The sequence below is a fragment of the Aptenodytes patagonicus genome, chromosome 11 (assembly GCF_965638725.1).
Source record: "Aptenodytes patagonicus chromosome 11, bAptPat1.pri.cur, whole genome shotgun sequence".
In the NCBI taxonomy this organism is placed as follows: domain Eukaryota; kingdom Metazoa; phylum Chordata; class Aves; order Sphenisciformes; family Spheniscidae; genus Aptenodytes; species Aptenodytes patagonicus.
The window spans coordinates 15267265-15289875 of NC_134959.1; the positions used below are offsets into that span (position 1 = coordinate 15267265).

The following is a 22611-nucleotide window of genomic DNA, read 5'->3' on the forward strand; positions in this document are numbered from 1 at the left end:
CAGTAGAAATTTCATTTCTTTTTATCGAAGAAATGAGTTGAGCCTGTCCTGAATTCTGTTCTCTCACTTTGTAACTTTTCCTAGCAGATGAGTCTGTTAATATAAAATTTGTTTCTCGTTTTTCATTTTAGTCTGGTCATACAGTTAACTGGGCCTTTGCCAATAATAAGGGAGAACCAAAATACCTTGGGTGCTATTTTTTGTAAAGAATAATAATCACAAGTACTTTTAGAAACAAAATATGTAAACTGTTTTTCATTTCTCTTCCATGGTTGCCATGTGACATACATATAGGTTGGTGTTGCGCTACAGTGCTGCATTTGCACAGAAATTTTCTTCTTCTATAGCCCCACATATTACTACTTTACTGGTACATGGGAAACAGGTAAAGTGCCCCAGAGGTCTGAAATGGAGCTCCGTGAAAGTCTTTTTTTTTTGTTTTGCTTATTTGTATTTTGATAGTATCAGCTAATGCATTTCTGAAATGCTTTGCTCTTGATCTTAAGTGTGTAGCAGTTTTCACAGGAATCAGCATCAACTGTTGGAATTTTTTACTAACACTATACAGTATTACAACTCGTTCATTGTCTCTGTGGATAAATGATTCTTAGTAGCCTAAAAGCCTGTGCTAGAAAAGCTCAAATACGGGTCTATTAGGTTTGCATTTTGTCAGGAAATTATTATTAAAAGCATTTACATCTTTAACCATCAACTGTATATATGAAAAAATGTTTTTCTTAGAAGTTACAGCTAGTTCTTAACCTAGCAGTTTACACAAGTCTCTTCTTTTCATGCTACCCATGCAAAATACTACCTCAGCATGGAAAACAAAAGAAAGCCTTGGTGTTACATGTTGTACTTTCTCTTGCAAAATCTTTCTAACTCTTCCTTAAATAGACTAAAAAAAATTACCAAGCTTATCTTGCAAAATTATGAAAATGTCACAAAAGAGAAGCTGGCATCTCTTACCTGTCTGTTTTCAAGATGCTGCTGAGAAAAGAACAACAAGCTTTTTATGGAGTTGGTAGTTTAATGAGTTCTAACTGAATTTATTTTTGATCCATTAAGCTATATCTAGACTAAAAAATGAAAATCCATAGAAGATTACATAAAATATGATCCAAATTCTGCTTTACAAATAATGTATGTATTTACTGAGCTAGTTTTGAGATCTCTGCTGTGGCAGACTTCAAACTTATATATGAATTCATTAAACTAGCTTTTGATATGTAGTGGGATTGCTCTGTTTTCTGCCCTCAGGTCTGTTGTGCGCTTCGCAGCAAGTCTTTTAGGTAAACTAGTGGACAGCCTTGCACCATCTATTACTAATGTTTTAGTTCAGGGCAAGCAGGTAAGTCTTTACTACTCAGAAATGTATTAAGGAATGACAACAGAGAAACTAAATAAATGGGCTTTTTAATTTTGGAGGCCTCTGACGCTTCTCTTAAAAGTACCCAATGGCTTAAAAAAATCGTTACTGAAGAAGAAAAATCCAGAGAAAATAAAGATATATTGAATACTTGCATATACTATGGCCTAATAAATTTATTTAATGACAGAACAATACTGAAAAGACAGTTCAGTGTCTAGATAAGAAGGGAAGAGGCATGATTTACATAACTCCTTCGATTTTATATATATATGCCCTCCTATTTCACAAAAGTAGATGGAGTCAAGTAATAAAGCTTCTTTTTAAGACTTACTTAATGAAGATGTAGCCACTCTCTCTGTAATTGAGCCTAAGATAACGGATGGGTGGCAGTTGAGCAAAAAGTCTTTCAGGATTTGAGTTTTCTGTTCCAAACAAAGTTTACTCATCAGTGTTTCTACCTTTCCTAAGGAGAACTTTTTTTTTCCCCCCAGCACAATAATTCTAATTAAGTTCATGAAGAGCTGTTTCCAAATAGTAGGAATTGGATATTATGTATTTTGGTATTAAAATATGTGTATGCGTACACTTACCTGTATGCAGTGCTATTATGACAGATTTGTTGTTGTCTTGCTCCAGACTGGGTATGTGCTTCTGGTGGTACATAACTGTAAAGGAAGCTGCACCCGCATGCAGCATGATTTGTAGCTCTTGATTCTCATCTTTTTAACCTAACTTGCCTTCATTGATCCATTTATAATAATGATCTTTATTATAGGAGAAAAATTACTGTTGCTGTGTTTTACTGACAGCAGATTAAAAGCAAATCAGAGTTTTAACAAAATTCCTTTTTTTGTGGTTAAACAATCCAGAACCAGCAATATATTTTCTTCAAATGAAGGCTGTAACTTTTAGGATGCTATTAGAAATAAGAAAAAAACCCTATTAATTTAATTCTGAATTTTAAGTGAGCTCCACAGCTGAAATGTCAGAAATGAAGGACTATCTAAACATAGCGTACAGTCGTGATTACACAGCCAGTTTTGAAACCAAAGCAGTGGTCTTACATTTTTCCAAATGAAAATAAAAGTACATTTCATATTTACTGTGGTCTTTAGTGAATTTTGTTATTTTAATAGCATCCAACTAACAGTATTAACAAGCATCAGTCATGGAGATAAAATTATTTTTGTACTGTGAAATTTTAACAAGAAAAGCAGAGTTCATGAAGCTTCATTTCTGAATTGCTTCTATGGTGGTTTTATTCCTGTCCATATCTTCTGAATTGTTTTCAATATACCATAGGTGACACTTGGAGCTTTTGGCCAAGAGGAAGAAGTTATTTCTAATCCGTTATCCCCAGGAGTGATTAAGAACATCATCTATGAAAAATGTCATTTACAAGATCAAAGAGAAGCCGTAGTTCAGCAGGAACTTGTCATACATATTGGCTGGATCATCTCAAATTCACCTGAACTTTTCAGTGGCATGCTGAAGATACGGATTGGGTCAGTAAAGTATCTACTGTTGTTCTTACTACTGGTATTGCAGGGGAACATACATACTTAACAGAGGTTATTGCTACACTGCAAAAATGGTTTATATAAGATGATGCAGCAAAACTTGTATACTTCAATTTTACATTTCTAGGAAGCCTGCTTTAAATCATTGTGCCAAAAATGGGTACACAGCTAATCTCAAATTTGCCAGGCAACAGTGTAAAGTGGAGGAGGGGCAGTCCTTGTAATAGTCCACTTGAAGCTTCCCTACAGCTAATACAGTGAACTGTAGGATTTTTCAAAGCTTGATCCCTATCACATTAGGGCTTTAAAACCAAAAATAGTGTAGTGGGGTTAGATGCATTCTGTACAGCAAATGAGCAATGGCAAGTGTGCTGCCTCCAGGTCACCCTGTCCTGCCAGCAGCCAACAGGCAGAATGTTCTGCCTGGCTCACTGAGTGGCTGAGTAGGCAGTGACGAGCTGGCTAACCAGACTGTGTGTAGCTCTGGCATAGACACAGTGAGTCTCCATTAGCAATGCAGTGAGTTGAAGGGTTCTGTTTTAGATTGCAGCTGGCCTCATATCCATACCTGAAATAATAAAGCATGCACTTGAGTGTATTAGTGGTGCTCCTGAGACAGTTTCTTACCTGGCAGCAGACATACAGCACACTGGCTGCCATCCAGAGTTTCCCAGTTGCAGAGCGGATACAAAGTCTGCTCACAGTTTGCTCTCTGTGCATGGGCAGCAAGGCAATCTCTGGAGAAATCTTTTTATCATCTACTAGGTACAGGTGTGCTGCGCATGCTTAAGGCTGGTAACTAGCATGAATTGTGTTACTGATAAACATGTGATGTGGACATAGAGTCCTAGAAGCATAATGGATCACGCCAAACCAAATGCTGGTTCTTCCTTTACAGTGCCCCATAGGCAGTGTAGATACACACAGGGTGCGCTGCTGCCTGCCCACCTATCAGGCAGGTTAGAGGGACATGGCCGGAGGCTAGGGATGTACTGTACTGACAAGGAGGGAAGAATCAAGAGGTAGAGAGGACAGTAAGAGCTTTTACTGTCAGAGACTTTCAGGACTTGAGGAAGAAGGAGGGAAAAGTGCAGTCTAGGATTAAAGCTCCTGGATGAGGCGGCCTTTAAAAGCTCTTTGCTCACTTGAGCAGTCACCTATGTCATGTAGGTTCAGGGCAAATGGGTAAACGGTAGAGACTGCATAAATACAATAATCTAGGAAGGATGCAGCATGAATTTGATTCCCTTCTGTTGTGGTTTAAACTCAGCCGGCAACTAAGCACCATGCAGCCGCTCGCTCACTCCCCTCCAGTGGGATAGGGAGAGAATCGGAAGGGTAAGAGTGAGAAAAGTCATGGGTTGAGATAAAGACAGTTTAATAAGTAAAGCAAAAGCTACGCACACAAGCAAAGCAAAACAAGGAATTCCTTCACTCCTTCCCATGGGCAGGCAGGTGTTCAGCCATCTCCAGGAAAGCAGGGCTCCATCACACGTAACGGTGACTTGGGAAGACAAATGCCATCGCTCCGAACATCCCCCCCTTCCTCCTTCTTCCCCCAGCTTTATATGCTGAGCATGACGTCGTATGGTGTGGGATATCCCTTTGGTCAGCTGGGGTCAGCTGTCCTGGCTGTGCCCCCCCCGCCTTCTCAGTCGGTAGGGCATGGGAAGCTGAGAAGTCCTTGACTAGTGTAAACACTACGTAGCAACAACTAAAACATTGGTGTGTTATCAACATTGTTCTCCTCCTAAATCCAAAACACAGCACTGTACCAGCTACTAAGAAGGAAATTAACTCTATCCCTGCCGAAACCAGGACACCTTCTGCAACCACACAATTCTCCTCCAAGTCAACATATGCTTCTAGTTGCATTCTCTGGTAGAGAATTCTAGAGCACATTACTAGAAGTAAGTGCTGAGCTCACAATATAGCCTTGTCTAAACCAGTCTTGAAAGTCTGGCAACCATGAGCAACAAATCCCTTGGAAACGGTGTTTCAAAGTACCTAAACTATTTCTTTTCAGAGTTTTAGCACAATAATCTGCCTAAAAAGATAGCTTATTCTTTTAGGGTGTTGTCTGTAATGGAGACATCAGGTAATAAAAGCCTTCTGCAGTTCAAATGTATTTACCATTACAGCTTTTCCTAAAATATTTTGAGGCACCAAGGTATAATTCTGATACTCTGTGAATCTGAATATCTGATATCTGGCATAGCAACGACATTGTTCAAGAGCAGTTCTCTACACAAAAATACTTAACTGTCATGGTAAAGAAAACCTGATTTGTCCTATAAGGTTGCAAAAAATGTCTTTTTATTCTTCAAAAAACCCCAAAACAACCCCCCCAACTGAATAGTATCCCTGTTACAGATGAACAGTCAAGACATGTTGTGTGTATCAGCTACATAGTTGTCCAATTCTATACTAAATAGGTTAGGCTAAGCTATACGTAGCTTAGGAACCACAAACCTGAATCAAGTTTAAAACATCATTTACCTATTAGATTGTTCTATTTAGTTCTTTAGATAAGGCAATCTACAAATAGCCTGTGCTGGAGTGTTATCATATTCCACGATATCTGCATTTACTTTGCCATCTACAGAAATTAATTATTTTTTCACATTTAGGAAGAGACAGATGCATTTGAATAAGCTCTTCTTTGAAGAGGCCAGGTGCTACTGACTGAGATTTACAGGATCAGTGAGCATGCTTTAAAATTAGAATTTAAGTGTTCCATCTTCCATATTTTTTTCATAGAGAAAATATAGCATTTCAGCACTGGAGGTAGATACTAGCAGTCTTTTTTTCTAGCACACAAGATTCATGCTTCCGCTTTAGCAGTACATTCCAGTCATCACAAAACCAAAAACTTTTCAAATCACCTGTATTACATTTAACTGCAAGTACATCTACCCTTTTGCAATTAAATACCTTTTCTGTACCCTCTACAGATCCTTGCTACTCCTCTTTCCTCCCCTTCCTCATTCTCCGTAGCTAATCCTTTTTGGAATTTTTTTTTTCTTTCTTCCAAGGTTAATGCCAAAGATTCAATTTCCTTTATTTCAGTGTTATCACCCACTCCAGTGAGCAAAATTAACCTTCTTGCAGAAACACCCTTCCAGTTTGATAATGATTTGATTTATTGTCATTACTGATTTGTTTTCAGGGTTTCATGTTGAAATAGATCAAGTTCCTGACAGCCCTATTACTGTAAAAACCTCTAACCAACTGACTTCTACCCACCTCTTATCAGTGAAGAGTTCGGTAGGAGGTCCACTCTTGACTTTGTTATGTTTTGTAGGCCACTGCAAAGAGAAAATACCAGTGAATGACTTCCATGCGGATGCATTTGAGTCATCAGTGAAAAAGGAACCGATTCCTAAGCCAGTTGTGTTTATTAATCTTAGTAATGAGAGAAGGGCACTATTCACCCACTAAAATAAATAAAAGTAGTGTGTTCTGGATAACGTAGTATGTCCATGTTGCCTAATATTCTGTTGTATCTTGCACCTTCAATGAATGATCCTAGAAATCTAAATTTAAAGCAACATTGAATCAGTTGGCCAGACATCTGAGAATTCTGTGTAGTTACTAAGAATCCTTCAGAAAAGGTTGTGACTTAACTTAGATAAACAAAAACATTCTATACCTTGTAGGCTAAATAATTAAATGCCTGTGGAATGTGACTATACTGATGACAAGGTAACTCTCTTAGGAATACTCTGCATTTTCTGATAAACAGAGTAAGGCTTTTTGATGTAACCCAGACTTGAGCAGGTGTTATATGATGGACTGTTTGAAGAAAAACTAGTTAAGTTTCTTTTCCCTTTTGATAGTAATATCTACTTGAACTGAAGCAATGTAGATGGTAAGAGACCAAGCTCCATGCTCAGTTATCTTGCTTCAGATGTATCTATACATTATTTCACCTTTGATATTATAGTAGAGGCTGTATCACTGTTTTTATATGATGTGCAGAATACAGTTCAGCATTTTCCTTCAATAATTTGCAAAGTTCTGCCTCTCTGATACCTAAGGCTGAAAAATCTTCACTACTGCCATATTTTTATTTAATCAAATCTTTTCAAAAGGGAGTAGCAAAAGAAAGAAAAGTGTGATAGACTGCAAAAAGGAATTTCAAAGGCTAAAACTATAAATAAGCCCTGAAGTGTCTTTTTAAATGTACAATAATTTAATTTTTATGTTTTTTTAAAACTCATCAGCAAAATGCATATACTGTCAGAGCATAATTTTGAGTAGGAATTTTAACATCAGAAGGCAGGTAAATGTTTGTCTTAATGAACATGGGACGTAGGGGAATAGTGGTCAAATATATCTTCCCTATGAAAAGCATGCTTCACAACCCATTTCTTAAAATCTATGCATTATCCCTCTCAGGTTGTACCATATTGCAAACAAACACAAAATCTGAGTAAATTCCACAACACAGTAAGAGTAGTGGAGTAGTTGTTTGATATTTTATGCATGTCCTGACAGCCAAATAGCAGGATCATATGGAATTCTTATGAGCTATTTTATTAGACAAATTTTTCATCTTCGGAAACTTTGTATTTAATTAATAAATGTATTCCTCCCTTTACTTTAGATGGATTATCCATGCTATGAAGTATGAATTGAAAATCCGTGCTGGGGATATGCCAACTAAAGACTTATACCAGATGTCCCCTAGTGAAGTGAAGCAGCTTCTGCTGGATATTCTTCAACCACAGCAGCAGGGAAGGTAATGAGATGTGCGGGTTTGTGGCACCTGTTTTCATTCATAATAGGCTGTTCAAGTAATTTTCATTTCTGAACTACTTTGTATACATCTGAAATCACTAGGCATCTACAACCAGCAATATACTTATTTAAGGAAAGGTAGCAAAAATGCACTTTTTCATTCTTTCACCTGTGTCCAGGTTCTACAATTGTTTCTTTTATACTGCATCTTCCCTTTTCAGCTTTATCTTTGTGGAAGTCTTTACTGCCAAAGTATAGAGATTACTACTCTAACGTGAAGCATTACCTTTTTTGATGTGTGGAAAGGAGCCAAAAATTACTCAATACGGTCTACTTAAGTAACTTGTAAGAACAGTTTGTCTGCTCTTCAGTGTCCTCTTTCTTCTAGCTTATTATATGAATTAAGAACAGATGTTGCCTAGAATTCTCAAGAGATAGCAGTGCTGCCTGAAACTTGTAATCTTTTCTCCAAGCTGTAACTAGCTGCCAAAAAGAGCATTCATTGTGATACAAAGTGTGCAAGACAAAAGTTAAAATTATGGTATTTCCACTTAACTATATTGATAAGAGTAAAGTCAAAAGTGCTCCTGTAGGCTTTACTTCTAGTTAAGTTACATTAAACTTTGGCACATAATACTGCTGCTAATTTCCATAGTCCTTGACTGAATGGATGATGGCCTTTTCTCTCAACAAAGAGGAAATATACCACGTCATACTACTTATGTTCCTGCTTAATTAAAAACACAGTCTGTTTTTTTCCCCAATCTATAATGCCTGAGAAACAAGCTCCTTAAATCGCTGTCAGCTCTCTCTTATCTAACTTGTGTGACGTAGAATCTCAGTCCAACTGACTATGTACTCTTTATCTCCCCCATGCTTTTCAGTGTCTTGGTTGTGGTTATTAATGCTTGCTGTTTAGTTGCTGTCTCTACTCATGTCGATGTTGACATTATTCTTCTATTAGCAGAACAACCCTAGGTTTCTCTTTGCAGCCTTTTCCATTAAATATTATGCTATTTAGGAAACAATTTGGTCAATCGCAGTAAGCAATTCAAGCACCATCCTTCATTAGAGATCTTACATGAGTTGTCACAGTGCCTTCTGCTTTTGATTCCTTTAATGTACAATAGCTGGATCAGCAAAGAGCACTCTGGTTGATTTTCTGATGATGAAGATTCTTTTTTGGGGATTATCTGAGTACAAAAGCTAGCCAGCATATCCTTCAAAACTTCGCATCTTTTACTTCTTCCTGTACAGTATTACTAGCTCATTTTTCCTTACCCATTAGTGACTTGTTTTTAAAAGTTCTCTTCCTGACAGGAAATACAGAACACTGTCTCCTTGGGTTTTCTTTCTATGACAGTTTTTCCTACTTTTGTGATTTTTAGAAAAAAAATCTCTGCTGCTGTGATACCATGTATCGCTGCCAATTAATTTGTCATACATGAAGGGCTAGTGGTATATGTACTTCCCTAACAGTCTCTCCAAGTTTTCATGGAGGGTAAAATTTTTGCAATTTTCCTACCTCTTACACTGGGCTCCATGATATGATATCATATAGATAAATATATATTTTTATATATATATCACCAACAGAGTGCAAACTTCCACAGGTATTCTTTTTGACCTATCTATGTAGGTCACAAGATTGTGAGTAGCCTTTTTAAAATGGAGCATTGTTCTTTTAACGGTCCAAACAGTTATAAAACTCATTTTGCTCATACAGTTTACAGGACTCTCTTCCTTACCATAGTAAGTTAGATAGATAGGTCGGAGTATTTTTTACATCTTCAAATGCTTCTTTCTTTGTATTAAGAAAACCACCTTTTATTTCTATCACAACTTGTCTTTCTGTTTTTATGAGTGTTTTCTTGTCCTAGTCCAAGGACAGAGCTGTGCAGAGAATGAGATGGAACTGTCATAACAGGGACAAGTTTTTGGCAGTTAAGTGTTTTACTGAGAAGTGATTTATGAGACCTTTTTTCTTAATTTGCCATGTTAATCCAATACAGTTATCCAGGAAAAAAAACACTGCATATTGGCTTGATCCTGGCAGTGGGAAGTAATTAGAAGTCAATAGTAAGTCAGTGACTGCTATTGTATCACAGGTGCTTTAAAGCTTTAACTTTAAATATCTCCTTTGTTCTCATAAAGCATATCCCAGTTATACCTAGAGCTCAAACCTGTTCAGAAAATGCACCACCTTAGTGATACTTCTTTCTTTCTTTCTTTTAAAAAAACCAAAAACTACACACTGTTTGTTTGGCCTTCTAGTGTAGTTGGGAGCTACACTAAGAAACTTAAGAAAAGTGTAAGAACATCCATGGAATTGTCTGAATTAGAGTTCTCTTTTCTGGTCAGATCTCAGAAGGAATTCTCACCATTTGTCCAGTATTTAAGATTACGGTTTTTAAATGTAAGATCTTTTTGTTATTTCATGAGGCACACTGGCGTCTGCATAAACAAGTAATTTTACTGACAAGTAATTTTATTCTGAACATATCAAGTTAATCTAGCAATACAAACAGAGGAAAAACTAAAAAACCCAAAAATGTTAGTGCTGAATTTCATTTGAGCTAGGCTACAAAAGTTCTGCAGAACAACAGAACAATACTGTTAAAAAAGTTGACCAGGGCATTTCCTTTTTTTTTTTTCCCCCTCCTTCCCCTTCTTTCCAAACAACCTACCGGAACCAGGTCTTAGAAATACAGAAAGCCATGTTACCAAGCAGTAATTTAAATGTAGTTTTCAAAAAAAAACCCAACTCCAAACAAATCCACAGTGGTAAATAATGTGTAATAGTGTGTTGATTCCTGTGCTGCAAATATCCAAATATTTAGGTGTAGAAACTTGCCACCTTTCCTGAATGAGGTGCTTCCTGAAGTACTTGTTCCCTCTTACTAAGGGAACCTTAATTATTTTAATTAATTTAATTAATTAAATTAATAATTTTATAACCTTATTAAGGTTATAAAAGAGCTGTTTGTGACCTGGAACTTTTTTTAAAAAACTCTTTTGCAGGAATATTAAGCTAAGACACGGAAGTATTAGTTGCTTTTCATCAGAGCTTTGCTTCCTAGGAGAGCTCTCACTACTCTCTTACCATATAAAGATAGATTTTCTACTTAAAATTTAAAAAGCAACTCAGGACAGTAACTTTTAGGAAACCTCTTCTGTCAATATGTGCAAGTACTGCTACACAAGACTTAATTCTGTACTGTGAATCCACCAATTAAAATCATACCCATGGCTGCCACTTCTTAAAGTTCCATTGCTGGTATCTCAAAACATTTTGGCTAAAGCCCCATTGCTGCAGTAATGCTCAGAAGGAAAAATACGGAAATTAAATTCCAGACTTCATGGCTGTAGGTAAGAAAAAGGTGGGGACAGTATGCTTTTGAAGGCAAACAAAATTTGTAATTTGTGGAGAATGTAACTCAATTTGTTCAAAGCTTTAGTTTAACAAAACCATTCTGTCGGATTTTCTAAATTTACAGGCCACTTGTTTTTCTACACACCATCATAAAAAAAACTTACCTTCAGCAATCCTGCTGAAATGCATTTTTCTAACCTGGTATTTAAATTAGAATGATAGGTGTTTCTAATCCATTATCTATTACATTTTGTAGTTTATAGATGCAGAATTTATTGAGCTGTATTTATATAATGAATTGTTTTGCCTATTGTAGTATGATAAAACAAATGTTAATATTATAGTTAGTATCGGGTTTTTTCAGTGTGTATAAATTTGGCTGTCATAGGTACCACACAGTGACTTCTGTTTTAGGTATGTTTTTGTTTGTGGTGACTTAAATTGATTAGACATGATGAATTCAGCCTACTACTGTTACTGTGCTGCACTGGATAGATTTCACAGTTAATTCTTTCACTCCAGTTACATAAAGCACAAACACACACGTAAGAATAACATTCTAACCTCTATATGCTGAGCATCTTGAATTTGTTTGCTTTAGAGTGTAACTCACCAGAAAACACAACATATACTGCATATGCATCATTAATATGTATTTGATGTCACTGCTTACCTTACTGGCTTACACCACACAACACGGCTTGGTTCTGCATCCGTAACAGTTTTTTACTTCAAGTTCTCGGTTTTCTTTGTCCACAGAGGCTGGCTAAACAGAAGACAGATAGATGGTTCTCTCAACCGAACTCCTGCTGGATTCTATGATCGGGTGTGGCAGATCTTAGAGAGAAGCCCTAATGGTTTAATAGTGGCAGGGAAATTTTTACCACAGGTAAAACCAGCAGAGATGCTCAGTTATTTCTGCTCTACCTGACTATTAATGGTGAATTATTTTATCGTTAATGTCTGTTTTATGCCATGATGTATTACTTAGGGTAATTTGTTCCTGTTATGATTTAATAAATTTAAAAAAAAAAATATTTTCAAGTTTTCTTTTTGGTTCTGACTAAAATACAATAAGAATAGAAGTCAGTTATTTCTATTAAAACACAATTATAAAGGCATCAGTCTAGAAGACCCTTTCCAAGTCATGGACTCTGAAATCTGCTCCCTTTTTGATCCTACAGTGGTCATACTTCTTAGCTGAGTATTATTTATTCAACAAGCAAATAGGTTCTACCTGGGGGTGGTTTTGATTTATTGCAAATGGTCTTTGAGTAAAAGTATTATTTGTTTTTCAGCAACCAACCTTATCGGATATGACGATGTATGAAATGAATTTTTCCCTTCTAGTTGAAGATATGCTGCAAAATATTGACCAGCCAGAATACAGGCAAATTATTGTAGAGGTCTGTGGCCTACAATGAATGAAATTTTATAATGTACATGAATATGTTACAGCTTAAAAACAAAAAGCTCAAATATTTGACGAAATAGCATTTTAAGTATAAACACTTGCTTCAGTGGCTTCTCCATAGATTTTGTACGATTAAACAGGTTCCTGTTAACATGTTCAGAATATACGAAGCTCTTGATGTTCTCCCCCTTTAGCAAATAGATAAATATTAATGACAGTGCCAATAAATTAGGTCATAGGAGGCAAAAACTAATACGAAGAGTAATTCCAAAGTAGCTTTCCTTCAAGTCCCTAGCCCATGCCTTTTCCTAACAATTTTCTAGGTCTAGGGAAAAACTGCTCTAAAATACCAGTTTGCCCTGCGATAGATTCTTTTTTCCCATTTTGCTGAGGCTCTCTAGTAAGTTGCTTTATGCTACTGAATCAACTAACTTCCAGTTTCCTTATGTTCCCATACACAGTAAAGCAAGAGGCTGTTTAAACTCCTTCCCCACCACTGCACATAATGTATACTTTCTGAACAGATCAAGAGCATCTGTACCCTTGGTAACTGACATCTGTGCTGTCAGCAGCGTTCATTGTTAGTTCTCAAGTATATGCCTCCGGTGTGTGTGAGAATTAGTCCACAGTAAAATCAAATCCATCTCAATTCTGGCTAACAAGTAATGGTCATACTGCTGCTAGAAAGTCCTCAAATTTTGCTGGAAGAGAACACAATTATCAAAACCCAAGATGACAAGTATAGACTCTACTGCCCGCTTGTAGTTATTACAAGAAGTCACTTGTCACATTCACCTTCACCGTCGTAGTACGATTATACCATGTGTGATTATGCCTCAGAACATCAAATGCTGAGGTTTAGCGTTTGCTACTTTTCACCCTTCCATTGGCAGAGCACCAGCATTTGTGCAGCCGCACAGTGAACTGAATAAATTGGAAAATAACTTCCTTGTCTCCCAGCAAAGTTAGATGTTAATGTCAATCGTTTACGCAGAGCCCTTAACAAGGTAGTCACCAGAAATCGTAACCTTTCATAAAATCCTGCTTTTTCAGTGATTCTTTTATCAAAGTCAGAATTCTATTATCTGTGCACTATTACTTATGCCATTATTAAATGGCTTCCTGCTTGAAAGAGGCATATGCAATTATTAACAGTGCTTTTATGTAACCTGAATTTTAACAAAACAAGTTTGAAGTCTTACAGTCTTTTTCTGCCTTCTAGTTGTTGATGGTTATATCTGTTATTTTGGAGAGAAACCCTGAGCTGGAGTTCCAGGGCAAAGTGGACTTGGACAAAGTGGTGCAAGAAGCATTTAATGACTTTCAGAAAGATCACAGCAGTCCAAAGGGAGCTGAAAAACAAGTGAGTAAAATATTACTGTCTTACAGAATTTACCATTCTTACTGAAGTTAGTTATAAATGTTAATTCTCTGCAGTTCAGAATAAAAAGCAATTCATAGGAGTTCAGAATGGAACACAAATAATGAATATACCCAAGTGCTGCATAAGTCTGCAAGAGCCTGTAAGCAGAGATAAAAGGTGTGCACTTACTTTATCGCTGAATTGTGAATTCAAACTGGTACAGTAAGGAGAACACTCACAGTGTTACATAGCTCTGAAATGAGAGTCGGGGTAAAGCTGAAATAGTTATAATACTCCTTAAAGGGGAAAGAATTAATTAGGGGGGACACCAGAACAGAGAAGAGTTAAGAATAACAAAAAAAAGAAAGAAAAAACTAAAGTTCCTCAAGGAAGTGTGAACTTAGGATCTTAGGTACACCGATACTAAGAAAAATTTAGTAGCCAAAGAACTCATTGACAATACTAATGTAAGAACTTGAAATGCAAAACTGTTCTTAGCTACTGATTTTTGTGCTAGAGTTGCATTCATGACCTAGCAAGCTTTTACTAAGGCTTAAAATCCAAACAACTGAATCTTGATCATTAAGTAGCTTTTAAGATTTACTTCACTGGGATTTTAGGTTTTATGCTTTAAAGACCTCTAAATATTCTCGCTACAAGTTTTGGTGCCTCAAAGCTCTGACATTCTGTAATAAAGCCAGGTTCATTGAACTGGTTGAAGGAGGAAATATGAGTAAAGTAGTGGAGTAAATCCCTGTGTTACTGAGGATGATCTTCCTCGCTCCGTCTGGCATTTTATTGTGCACAATATATTCGGAGATATCTGTGCTAGCTCTGAATAATCTATTGATTCATAACATATTGATATGCAACAGCACTTCCTGTTGCTGAATTTAGCTCCTTTAAAAGATGAGGAAGGATGCGTTCCTTAAGAATTCTTCCAAAAGTTTCAAGATTCACTTTTTTGCCACTACTTTTTTGTAATAAGATTTGAAAGCAAGCCAGATATCCAGCCTTAGCAACATATCACCTTGCACACTACCTTTGTTTTTAAAAGGACACAATTTTCTTGAAGTTGATTCTTTTGGCCTGCCCATTTTGGAGGGTAATGACGCTGTGGTTGCAGCCGTAGCAAAATCAGACTTATCATCCACACAAATGGCTATTAAGTGCCAGCTCTGCACAGTATCTTGAATATGCTACTGAATTCTGTGACAAGCTGGAAATCCCCAATGGCTATAAACAGAAAGAAAAATCCCATGCAAAACCCAATTTTTACTCGTGCTGCCCTAGCCTCCATTAAAGTGATGGATTTTTTTCCAAGCCCAGATCTACTTAGAATGATGCCTTTTTGTCTCTTAGAAAGAAATCCCGATTTATAGTTGTGAATAGTATCTTTAAGACTGTTGTTGTTGGAAATTCCAACTCCTTACATTAAAATTTTCTGGAACCTGACTCTCCCATATTCCCAGGTATATGCCCGCTGGCAGGTAACTGTTTAGGATTAATCCTATTTAGGATTGTTCTGATGATATTCTGTCTCAGGTTTTCCTAACACTGCTAAAAGAAATCCTAATTTGTCTGAATTATGCTCTTCCATTGAACTGACTTGCAAATATTTTGAACTTTGTTAATTCCCTGTTAATATGTAATAAACATCGAAAGTATTTACTCCAGTAATTTCAAACACACCCTAAAACTACAGAAGTCTAATATTTTCACCACACAATCTCTGCCCTTGATTTAATAAAAGTAACCAATTTCCTGAAATAAAGAGTTGAACCTTTATTATAGCAGCCAATATATAATTTGAGAATAAGCAGATGTTTTAACTGTGCAAAACAGGTGTTCAGTGAAGGAAACCTGTGTTGTTGATCTGATTAATGAATTAGTTCATGTGCCACCTGTGGTTTGGTTCTTGGATTTAAAAAAATTTGGAAACATCTTTTCCCTCTCCTGCAGGATCACATGACTGCATTCTACAACACTCACCCAATGGGAAAAAAGGGAACATGCAGCTACTTGAGTAAAGCTGTGATCACTTTATTGCTGGAAGGGGAAATGAAACCAAGCAATGATGATCCTTGTACTGTTAGCTAAAGCTTGAAACACAACATAGGAATTGTTGCTTTATTTAGTGTTCTATTATTTTTCATGCATGTATTAAAATACTGTTTTGAAGAGTAACCCTGGCTAGTAATACAAATGTATGCTATCCTTTGCTAAAAGAAGTGCCATTAAAGATACTAAGTGCCACCTAATTTTTTCCTTTCTCAACTATGCAGCACGAAACTCTGAGCACATGAAGTTAGTCCTATGATATTTGATTAAGTTGAATGGGACTGTATTTATGATCTTAAATTATGCATTTAACATAGTTGGTAACTTCAAGAGAAATGCAGTATGAGATTTTGTCTTTGTAATTATAAATAGAGGTATAAACAAGTTTTTCTGTATCAGTTCAATTGACAATGTACATTTAGGTTTTTTTTTTTTTTAATTTACCAGTTGATAACTTGATATACAGGTTTCATCTGAATAGAGCAACTTTATATCTCTAGCAATAAATATCACTGCGGTTTCCCAATTGTTGTTTAAACATCTGTAAGTTAACAAGGGAAACGTATGGTAACAAGATAAAAGTTTGTTTAAAAAAAAAGGGCAAACAAATTGTATTTAAAATTAACATCAATGAAGAAAAAACTTTTTGTTACATAAGCTATCAATGCATGAAAGAATTCAAGATACACTTATTTGTTTCCTAAATGTGTGAAAATACTGTATGCTATATGCTTTATTTTGGTGAAATTAATAAAAAGTAAATGCTTGTAAAAAAAACCTGTCAATAAAAATAAGTTACATGCAAAGACTCCTGTTGACTTTAGTGGCAAACTTTTAATGTGCTACTGGAACCACCTTGAATGGATCATTAAAGTGCCTCTTTTAGCAGCACAAAATGTACTAAAGCTTTAGAACTGGTCCTCAAATGTTTTGATAATTAAATTAACATTCACCAGCTACAACTCAACTGTCAATAAATTGTTGCCATATTGATATTAAAGGCAGGTAGTTTAACTTACTTAGAGAGAGAGGGCAAAACGAATGGCAAAAGTGATGGGAGTGAATCTGGGCACAAGAGGAGTATTTATTTGAACACACCTAGGCAGTGGTTAGTACTTCCCTGATTTGCAGGACTTCCCCAGAAATCACAGAATCGATCCTTCTCAAACCAAAATGGTAGAAGAATTTGTTGTTGAAGGAGGACACTAAACCATTAACAAATCTCTTGTCAAATGATGTGGAGAATGAGTAAGGTTGGAAAAGCTCATTTTGGGCTATTAGAGTAGTGGTCTTACTGCTCTTCCTTGCTGTAATACATTTATCATTCAGAGAATAGTGGAGAGGTGGCAGGGGAGATGGGGAAGGAAAATCCAGAAGAAACACACACTAGTTATTCACTGTTGGGTACATTATTGTAGCATGTTAGTACATTTAATTAATAGAATGTTGTCTGAGGGGCTACAGCATTGCTCTAACTCCAGCAAGAAGACTACAATTAAACAGCGGACTCAGTTCTAAATACTGAATGAGCCACTAGTTTAAAGAGCAATCCAACATATCCTCAAATTTTTTAGTTCATTACTGCCTTAGGAGTTATCAACTTGCCTTTTTTTTTTTTTAAAGTATTGCTTGCAGATCTACAGCTGGTCATGGATCAGTGATTAAATAGGTAGCGAGCACGTCTATTTCTAATGTTTTAAAAAATACTCTTAAAAATTGATGTATCTTTTGCCATACAAACACAGAGCAGAACTCTTGTCTACAAACTATAAATCCTGTTGAAAGGAAACAATCCTTTAAATACAAAATCTACAGATTACTTCAGGAGCACTGGCATTTTGCTAGACAGTAGCACTGTTGTTGGGTTTTGCAATTGCTTGTGATTTAAAATTTAACTGCACAGTAATTCTTCAAATAGCAGGATAGCAGTTTTGGATTTTTTACATCACTTATCACTTCTTACTGCTTCTCTTCTGCTCTTACTCCTTCAGTACCTCCAGTTACTAGTAAGTCTCAAGTTTGCTGATCTTGGTCTGAACTGTGTAACTGCAAGTGAATGAAAACCCCAGTCACTGCTTTTCCTTATAGAAACTTGGAATGAAAATCCATGCAAACTATTTGTGTTTTCCTTTATCACCTTGAACACATGGTTTATGAAATTGTGATTGTGGCAGTTTTTCAACTTCTACAAAATAAGGCTAAGTACCTAGATTAGAAGAGGAAGATACACCAAAATCCAGCAGAGTCCACATTCTCTGAAAAAGGTTCTCGTGTCTGGAAGGACAATATCATCATCTTCTCTTCCTGAAGCAGGGACAAGAAAGGAGCTTGGTACAAATGGCTCTCACATAGCATGCCTACTAAATTATAGTTTTAAAAGGCAACACAAGACAACTGGAAAAGAAACTAAAATTTCTACTCAAGTAAACATCTTTTCCTACCTCATAAATTGTTTGAGATCACAGGGGAAAGAGAAACCTTGGTGAGAATAAAGAGGGTAGCAGAAAATAAATGGTAAACCAGATAGTTTTTAAACAACCATAGCTCAAGTAATGTGTGGTTAATATTTAACAAACTTGGTCCTGATTTCTTTGAAAACATTCTGTCTCAAGAGGACAAGGAAAGAGATGTGTTTGGGGTTGCAGACTTAATAACCGGAGGTGCAACAATCAATATAGTCCCCTGTGTACTTACTTAGAAGAGCTACTGGCAATAGAGTTGCTGCAGCCATTAAAGAAGTAAGTCCCAAAGGGTTCAATATCGGTTCACACCATTCAGTTACCTTATTATACACCTTCACAGTGTTCCAAAACTTGAAAAAACATTCCGCTTACCAGGGGAAGTAGGATCCATTCAAACACCATTTTTCCCCCACATTCCTTCCATCACTCTTGAGAGTAAGATCAAATGAATTCAGCTAAGCAAACCACAGAAAAAACTTCAGTTTTCCTCTGCTATTAGAAAGAGGGGAAATACCAACTTGCAGTGGCAACTCCTGATGAAAATGCACATAATCCACCCCCCTCTCTAACCCCAAACTCAATCACCTTCGATTTTGCCAAAACCATCGTCTTCACACTGTGGATTACTGTGACCGTTAATAGGTGTCATGTTCACAGTACATCAGACATTTCAAACTGCTCTATTCCTCGAGAGAATTCACAAGGTAAGAAGCTGATTCAATTCAAAGCTGACTTTCCTGGCATTTTTGCTGTTAGCTTTGTTGCTTTCCTCTGTATGAATTTTCAGACATATTTTGCCTACGTATCAGTTTGTGCAACTGATACAGAACTGATACAGAAAAGAAATAGACAACCAGATTAATAATAAATCAATCTCTGAGAAATCCTCTTTATTACTTGCTAATCCACCAGAGCAGAAAATGTAGTAAGAGATCCTGATTTGAAAGGACTTTTGTTGGCTCAGTCCTGGGGCATGTAACGTGATGCTATCAAAACATTGACGGTTGGGGCATTTTTCTGAATAACATTTTGTCATCAAGGTCTGTCAGCATGCAACGTATTTGATAACAGCAAGCTTAGGATCAGTATGATAATACCATTAGATAGCTACCATTGTGCTTTTGTAATTCAGGTCTCACATTTTTTGTTTTCACTGCTATTTAAAATAGTTTCTTAAACCTTATACATGGAGTTCATGCCATGAAAATTCCTCAAGAAATCGTCAGCGTTCATGATCAGTGTCATTTTATATTTATGTACCTCCTACAGTTTTCAAGAAAGTCTACCTGCTTGACCAACAGCATTCTTGAGACTTAAAATTATCCTTCTGTAAAAATGCTTTTCAGCTACATAGGTATTATAGTACTAATATCCCTGGAAGACATATATTTAACAAAAAAAACATCAATACAGTCAGAGCATATACCTAGAAGAGTCTTTGTATGCTAGTTTGTAAGAGGAAAAAATAAATGTACCAAAAGAAGTGGGAGTGGTGGGGCAGTCAGATGCCTAAAATATAAATTAAGAAAATAGGCTTCAGTGGAATTAATTGCACCTCTATGTATCGCATCCCAAAATCAATCAAGAAAACTGCTTGATTGGATTTTTAGATCATTATGATCCACAAAACCCCTGCCAAACATACTCTCCTCTCCAGAAGTGTGACAGTCTTTTAAACTATCCCTAATGAGCTAAGCCTTGCAGCATGGGAAGAGAAAATTACATAAGCAAGAAAGACAGTCTGTGCTCTGCCATAAACACAAAATGCAACAGTGTTGTGAAACACTGCTGAGAGCTCAAAGGAAATGTGCTGGACTACATACACTGTTCATACCTACTTCTGCTCCTTTCACACTCAAACAGGAGAGAAGTCATGGGTTGTGTGTGTGAATATGGGGAGAAGGTAAGAGGGAAACACAGCTTAACTATAGAGGACATAAAGGATTCCCCCTTGCTGTTGTGGTCTTGTGTTTTTGTGGGTGTTTGTTTTGTGGGAGTGGAATAAGGAAGTTGTATTATTTTCATTTGCCTATGTAGCACTCTGACATTAGGAACTATAAATGATGGGTGTTTTTTCCACCTGAGCATGCTTTTCATTTTGCACATTAGCAAGAGCTGGAACAAAAACAAATGTAGAAACACCAGATATAAGGAATGTAAAAATCTACTTGTGGTGGGTCTTTCCTGAATCAGAAAGACTCTCCTAAAAGGTCTGCAAGAGTTCCTTATGTAAGTATTCTGTAAAAGTGCATGCTTCTCACAAGGGAAGGGGAAGAGGGACAAAACAACTTCCCTTGTCTTCACCCAAATATATACAGGATAATTTTTGACCCAATCTCAAAAAAAGTAGCAATTAAGTCTCTTATTTCATAAAATAACAACTCTCTCAGACAAAAGAGATGCTATTTGGAATAATGTTTCCTGCTAGTGCCAGACAGTAAGGATTGAGCTCACCTAAGCCTGATCCCTATGGGCAAGTTGCATGAAGCTTACACAGCTCTTTCAGACTGCCACTAGCTAGCGTTTTTAGTGATTAAGTTGAGGCCAAACAGAGGGGAAAAAAGGATGACATCACGCATAGGAAAAAAGAATGTAGGAACCATTTCTTACTCAACTTTCACATTAGTGAAACAATCAAAAGAAAGAGGCCTAGAGGCTCTATGCCTAGGGACATCAAGAAATCCACCTGGATTGCAAGAAATCCACTGAGGTGCCAGTGTGTACAGGAAGAGAGGACATAATATTATTTTAAATCTGTACAAGACCACAGACCTAAAACCTGCATGTCACTCCATCCAGGTAGGAAACACACAACTTACTAAAAAGCAACTCCCAAGAAAATTATTGATAAAAAACATCCCCAAAACCCACTTTCTATCACATCACTGAAGAGATATAAATAATGCATGTGTGTCCACTCTGGGTTACGTTCCAGAAATGAAAATGTATAATCTAATTCCACTTTGAACTGGAATGGGACTATATATTGAACTGTATCTTTTTTTACTTTGTTGCCTAAGGTGGATGCAAGCATCTCAAGCTCCTTGTTTGCTTATGAAAGGCTACTGTATCACTGTGGTCTCTGCAACAGGGTTGTCAGTTAGCCACGCCACTAGAACCTGAAATTACTGGTATTGCTCGTGTACACGTCATCTGGCTGCAATTCAGACTTCCACAGATGACTAATCTGACTCATAGGCAAGCAAACCCAACAATTTTCTGTGTTCTAGCGACAGACAGTATGTATTTAGTTAGGTATGCTACACAGTTGAACTTACTTGCATTTCCTGAAGATAAATCATGCTGCAAAATTTATAAAGGAAACATTAACAATGCCCTTGGATAAAATTTTAGCACATTCTCTTAACCTACAGTGTTTACATGCATCTGTTCTATAATCTATGATAAGTAATAAAAACAAACTAGAAAGAAAATGTTAACAGATTCTCATATTTTTGAAAGGTATCTAACAATGCTGGCTAGGACATGAAAGCATGCAAGTAAGAAGAAACAAAACTGTCTTTCAACAATGCGCAAAAAGGGATTCTTAAGGTCTTCATGCAATGTCTCCAGATTGACCGAGCTAACTAAATCCAAAATGCTTTTCATTGTGAACAAATGTCTTTCCCCATTAGGGATCTCAGGGGTTTAAATACATGTGAAATGATTAAGTACTTGCTGTGTTTTAGTCTTACTTTTGGTGATTTCCACCCTATATTTTCTTTTCATTGCCTGAACACCAGATCATTAACATAAGGAAATTCAACAAGCTCTTAACTGCGTTATTTCCATCTGCCTGTGTTCTTCAAAAGTATTTATTTTATTCTTTAAATCTGGGAATTTTTATGAAAAAGTACAATTATCACACTGCTACTCACGCTTCATTATTTTTGTTATCATGTATCTTTAGAGGCCTTAAAAAAGGACTCATTCTCCTTGTGTCTGGCACTATACAAAATGCATTCCCCCTTCTCAAAGGGCGTATAAGATCTGAGTGCAAAACAAGAGAAAAGAGATGGATAGAGAGAGACAGGCGAAGGAACACAAGAAAGGTGTCATGTGGCTGAGTGTGACTGCCGTAATCCCTGCAAGCACCAGGCACAGGAAAATCAATTTTAAAAACTGCTTTCTGGCCTCCTTACTATCTCAGAGCACATCCAGAAGATATGATGGTAAAAATATCAATGAACAGTCTCACCTCATCATCATTTGCGCTCCCACCACTCTTATCAGCTAGCAGAACTGCACTGGACGTCTTTGGCTGACAAAGTCCTAAATGAGTAGCAGCAACATCTCAAACATA

At 36.6% G+C, this 22611-nt stretch overlaps 1 protein-coding gene across 8 annotated transcripts in view; it reads left to right on the forward strand.

Annotated features, from left to right (window-relative positions):
• Positions 1-16652, forward strand: part of PHKB (phosphorylase kinase regulatory subunit beta) — an 84568-nt gene extending 67916 nt beyond the window's left edge. For 5 of the 8 annotated variants that reach the window (XM_076349243.1, XM_076349245.1, XM_076349249.1 and 2 more), the window contains 7 exons: positions 295-385; positions 2675-2877; positions 7502-7636; positions 11768-11897; positions 12307-12414; positions 13645-13785; positions 15748-16652. In XM_076349243.1, coding sequence (XP_076205358.1) covers positions 295-385; positions 2675-2877; positions 7502-7636; positions 11768-11897; positions 12307-12414; positions 13645-13785; positions 15748-15885 — 946 coding nt within the window. In that variant the 3' untranslated portion in view covers positions 15886-16652. Of the gene's footprint in view, positions 1-294; positions 386-1260; positions 1352-2674; positions 2878-7501; positions 7637-11767; positions 11898-12306; positions 12415-13644; positions 13786-15747 lie in introns of all 8 variants that reach the window. The other 3 variants (XM_076349244.1, XM_076349248.1, XM_076349250.1) reach the window with 1 other exon arrangement.
• Positions 16653-22611: the final 5959 nt, after the last annotated feature.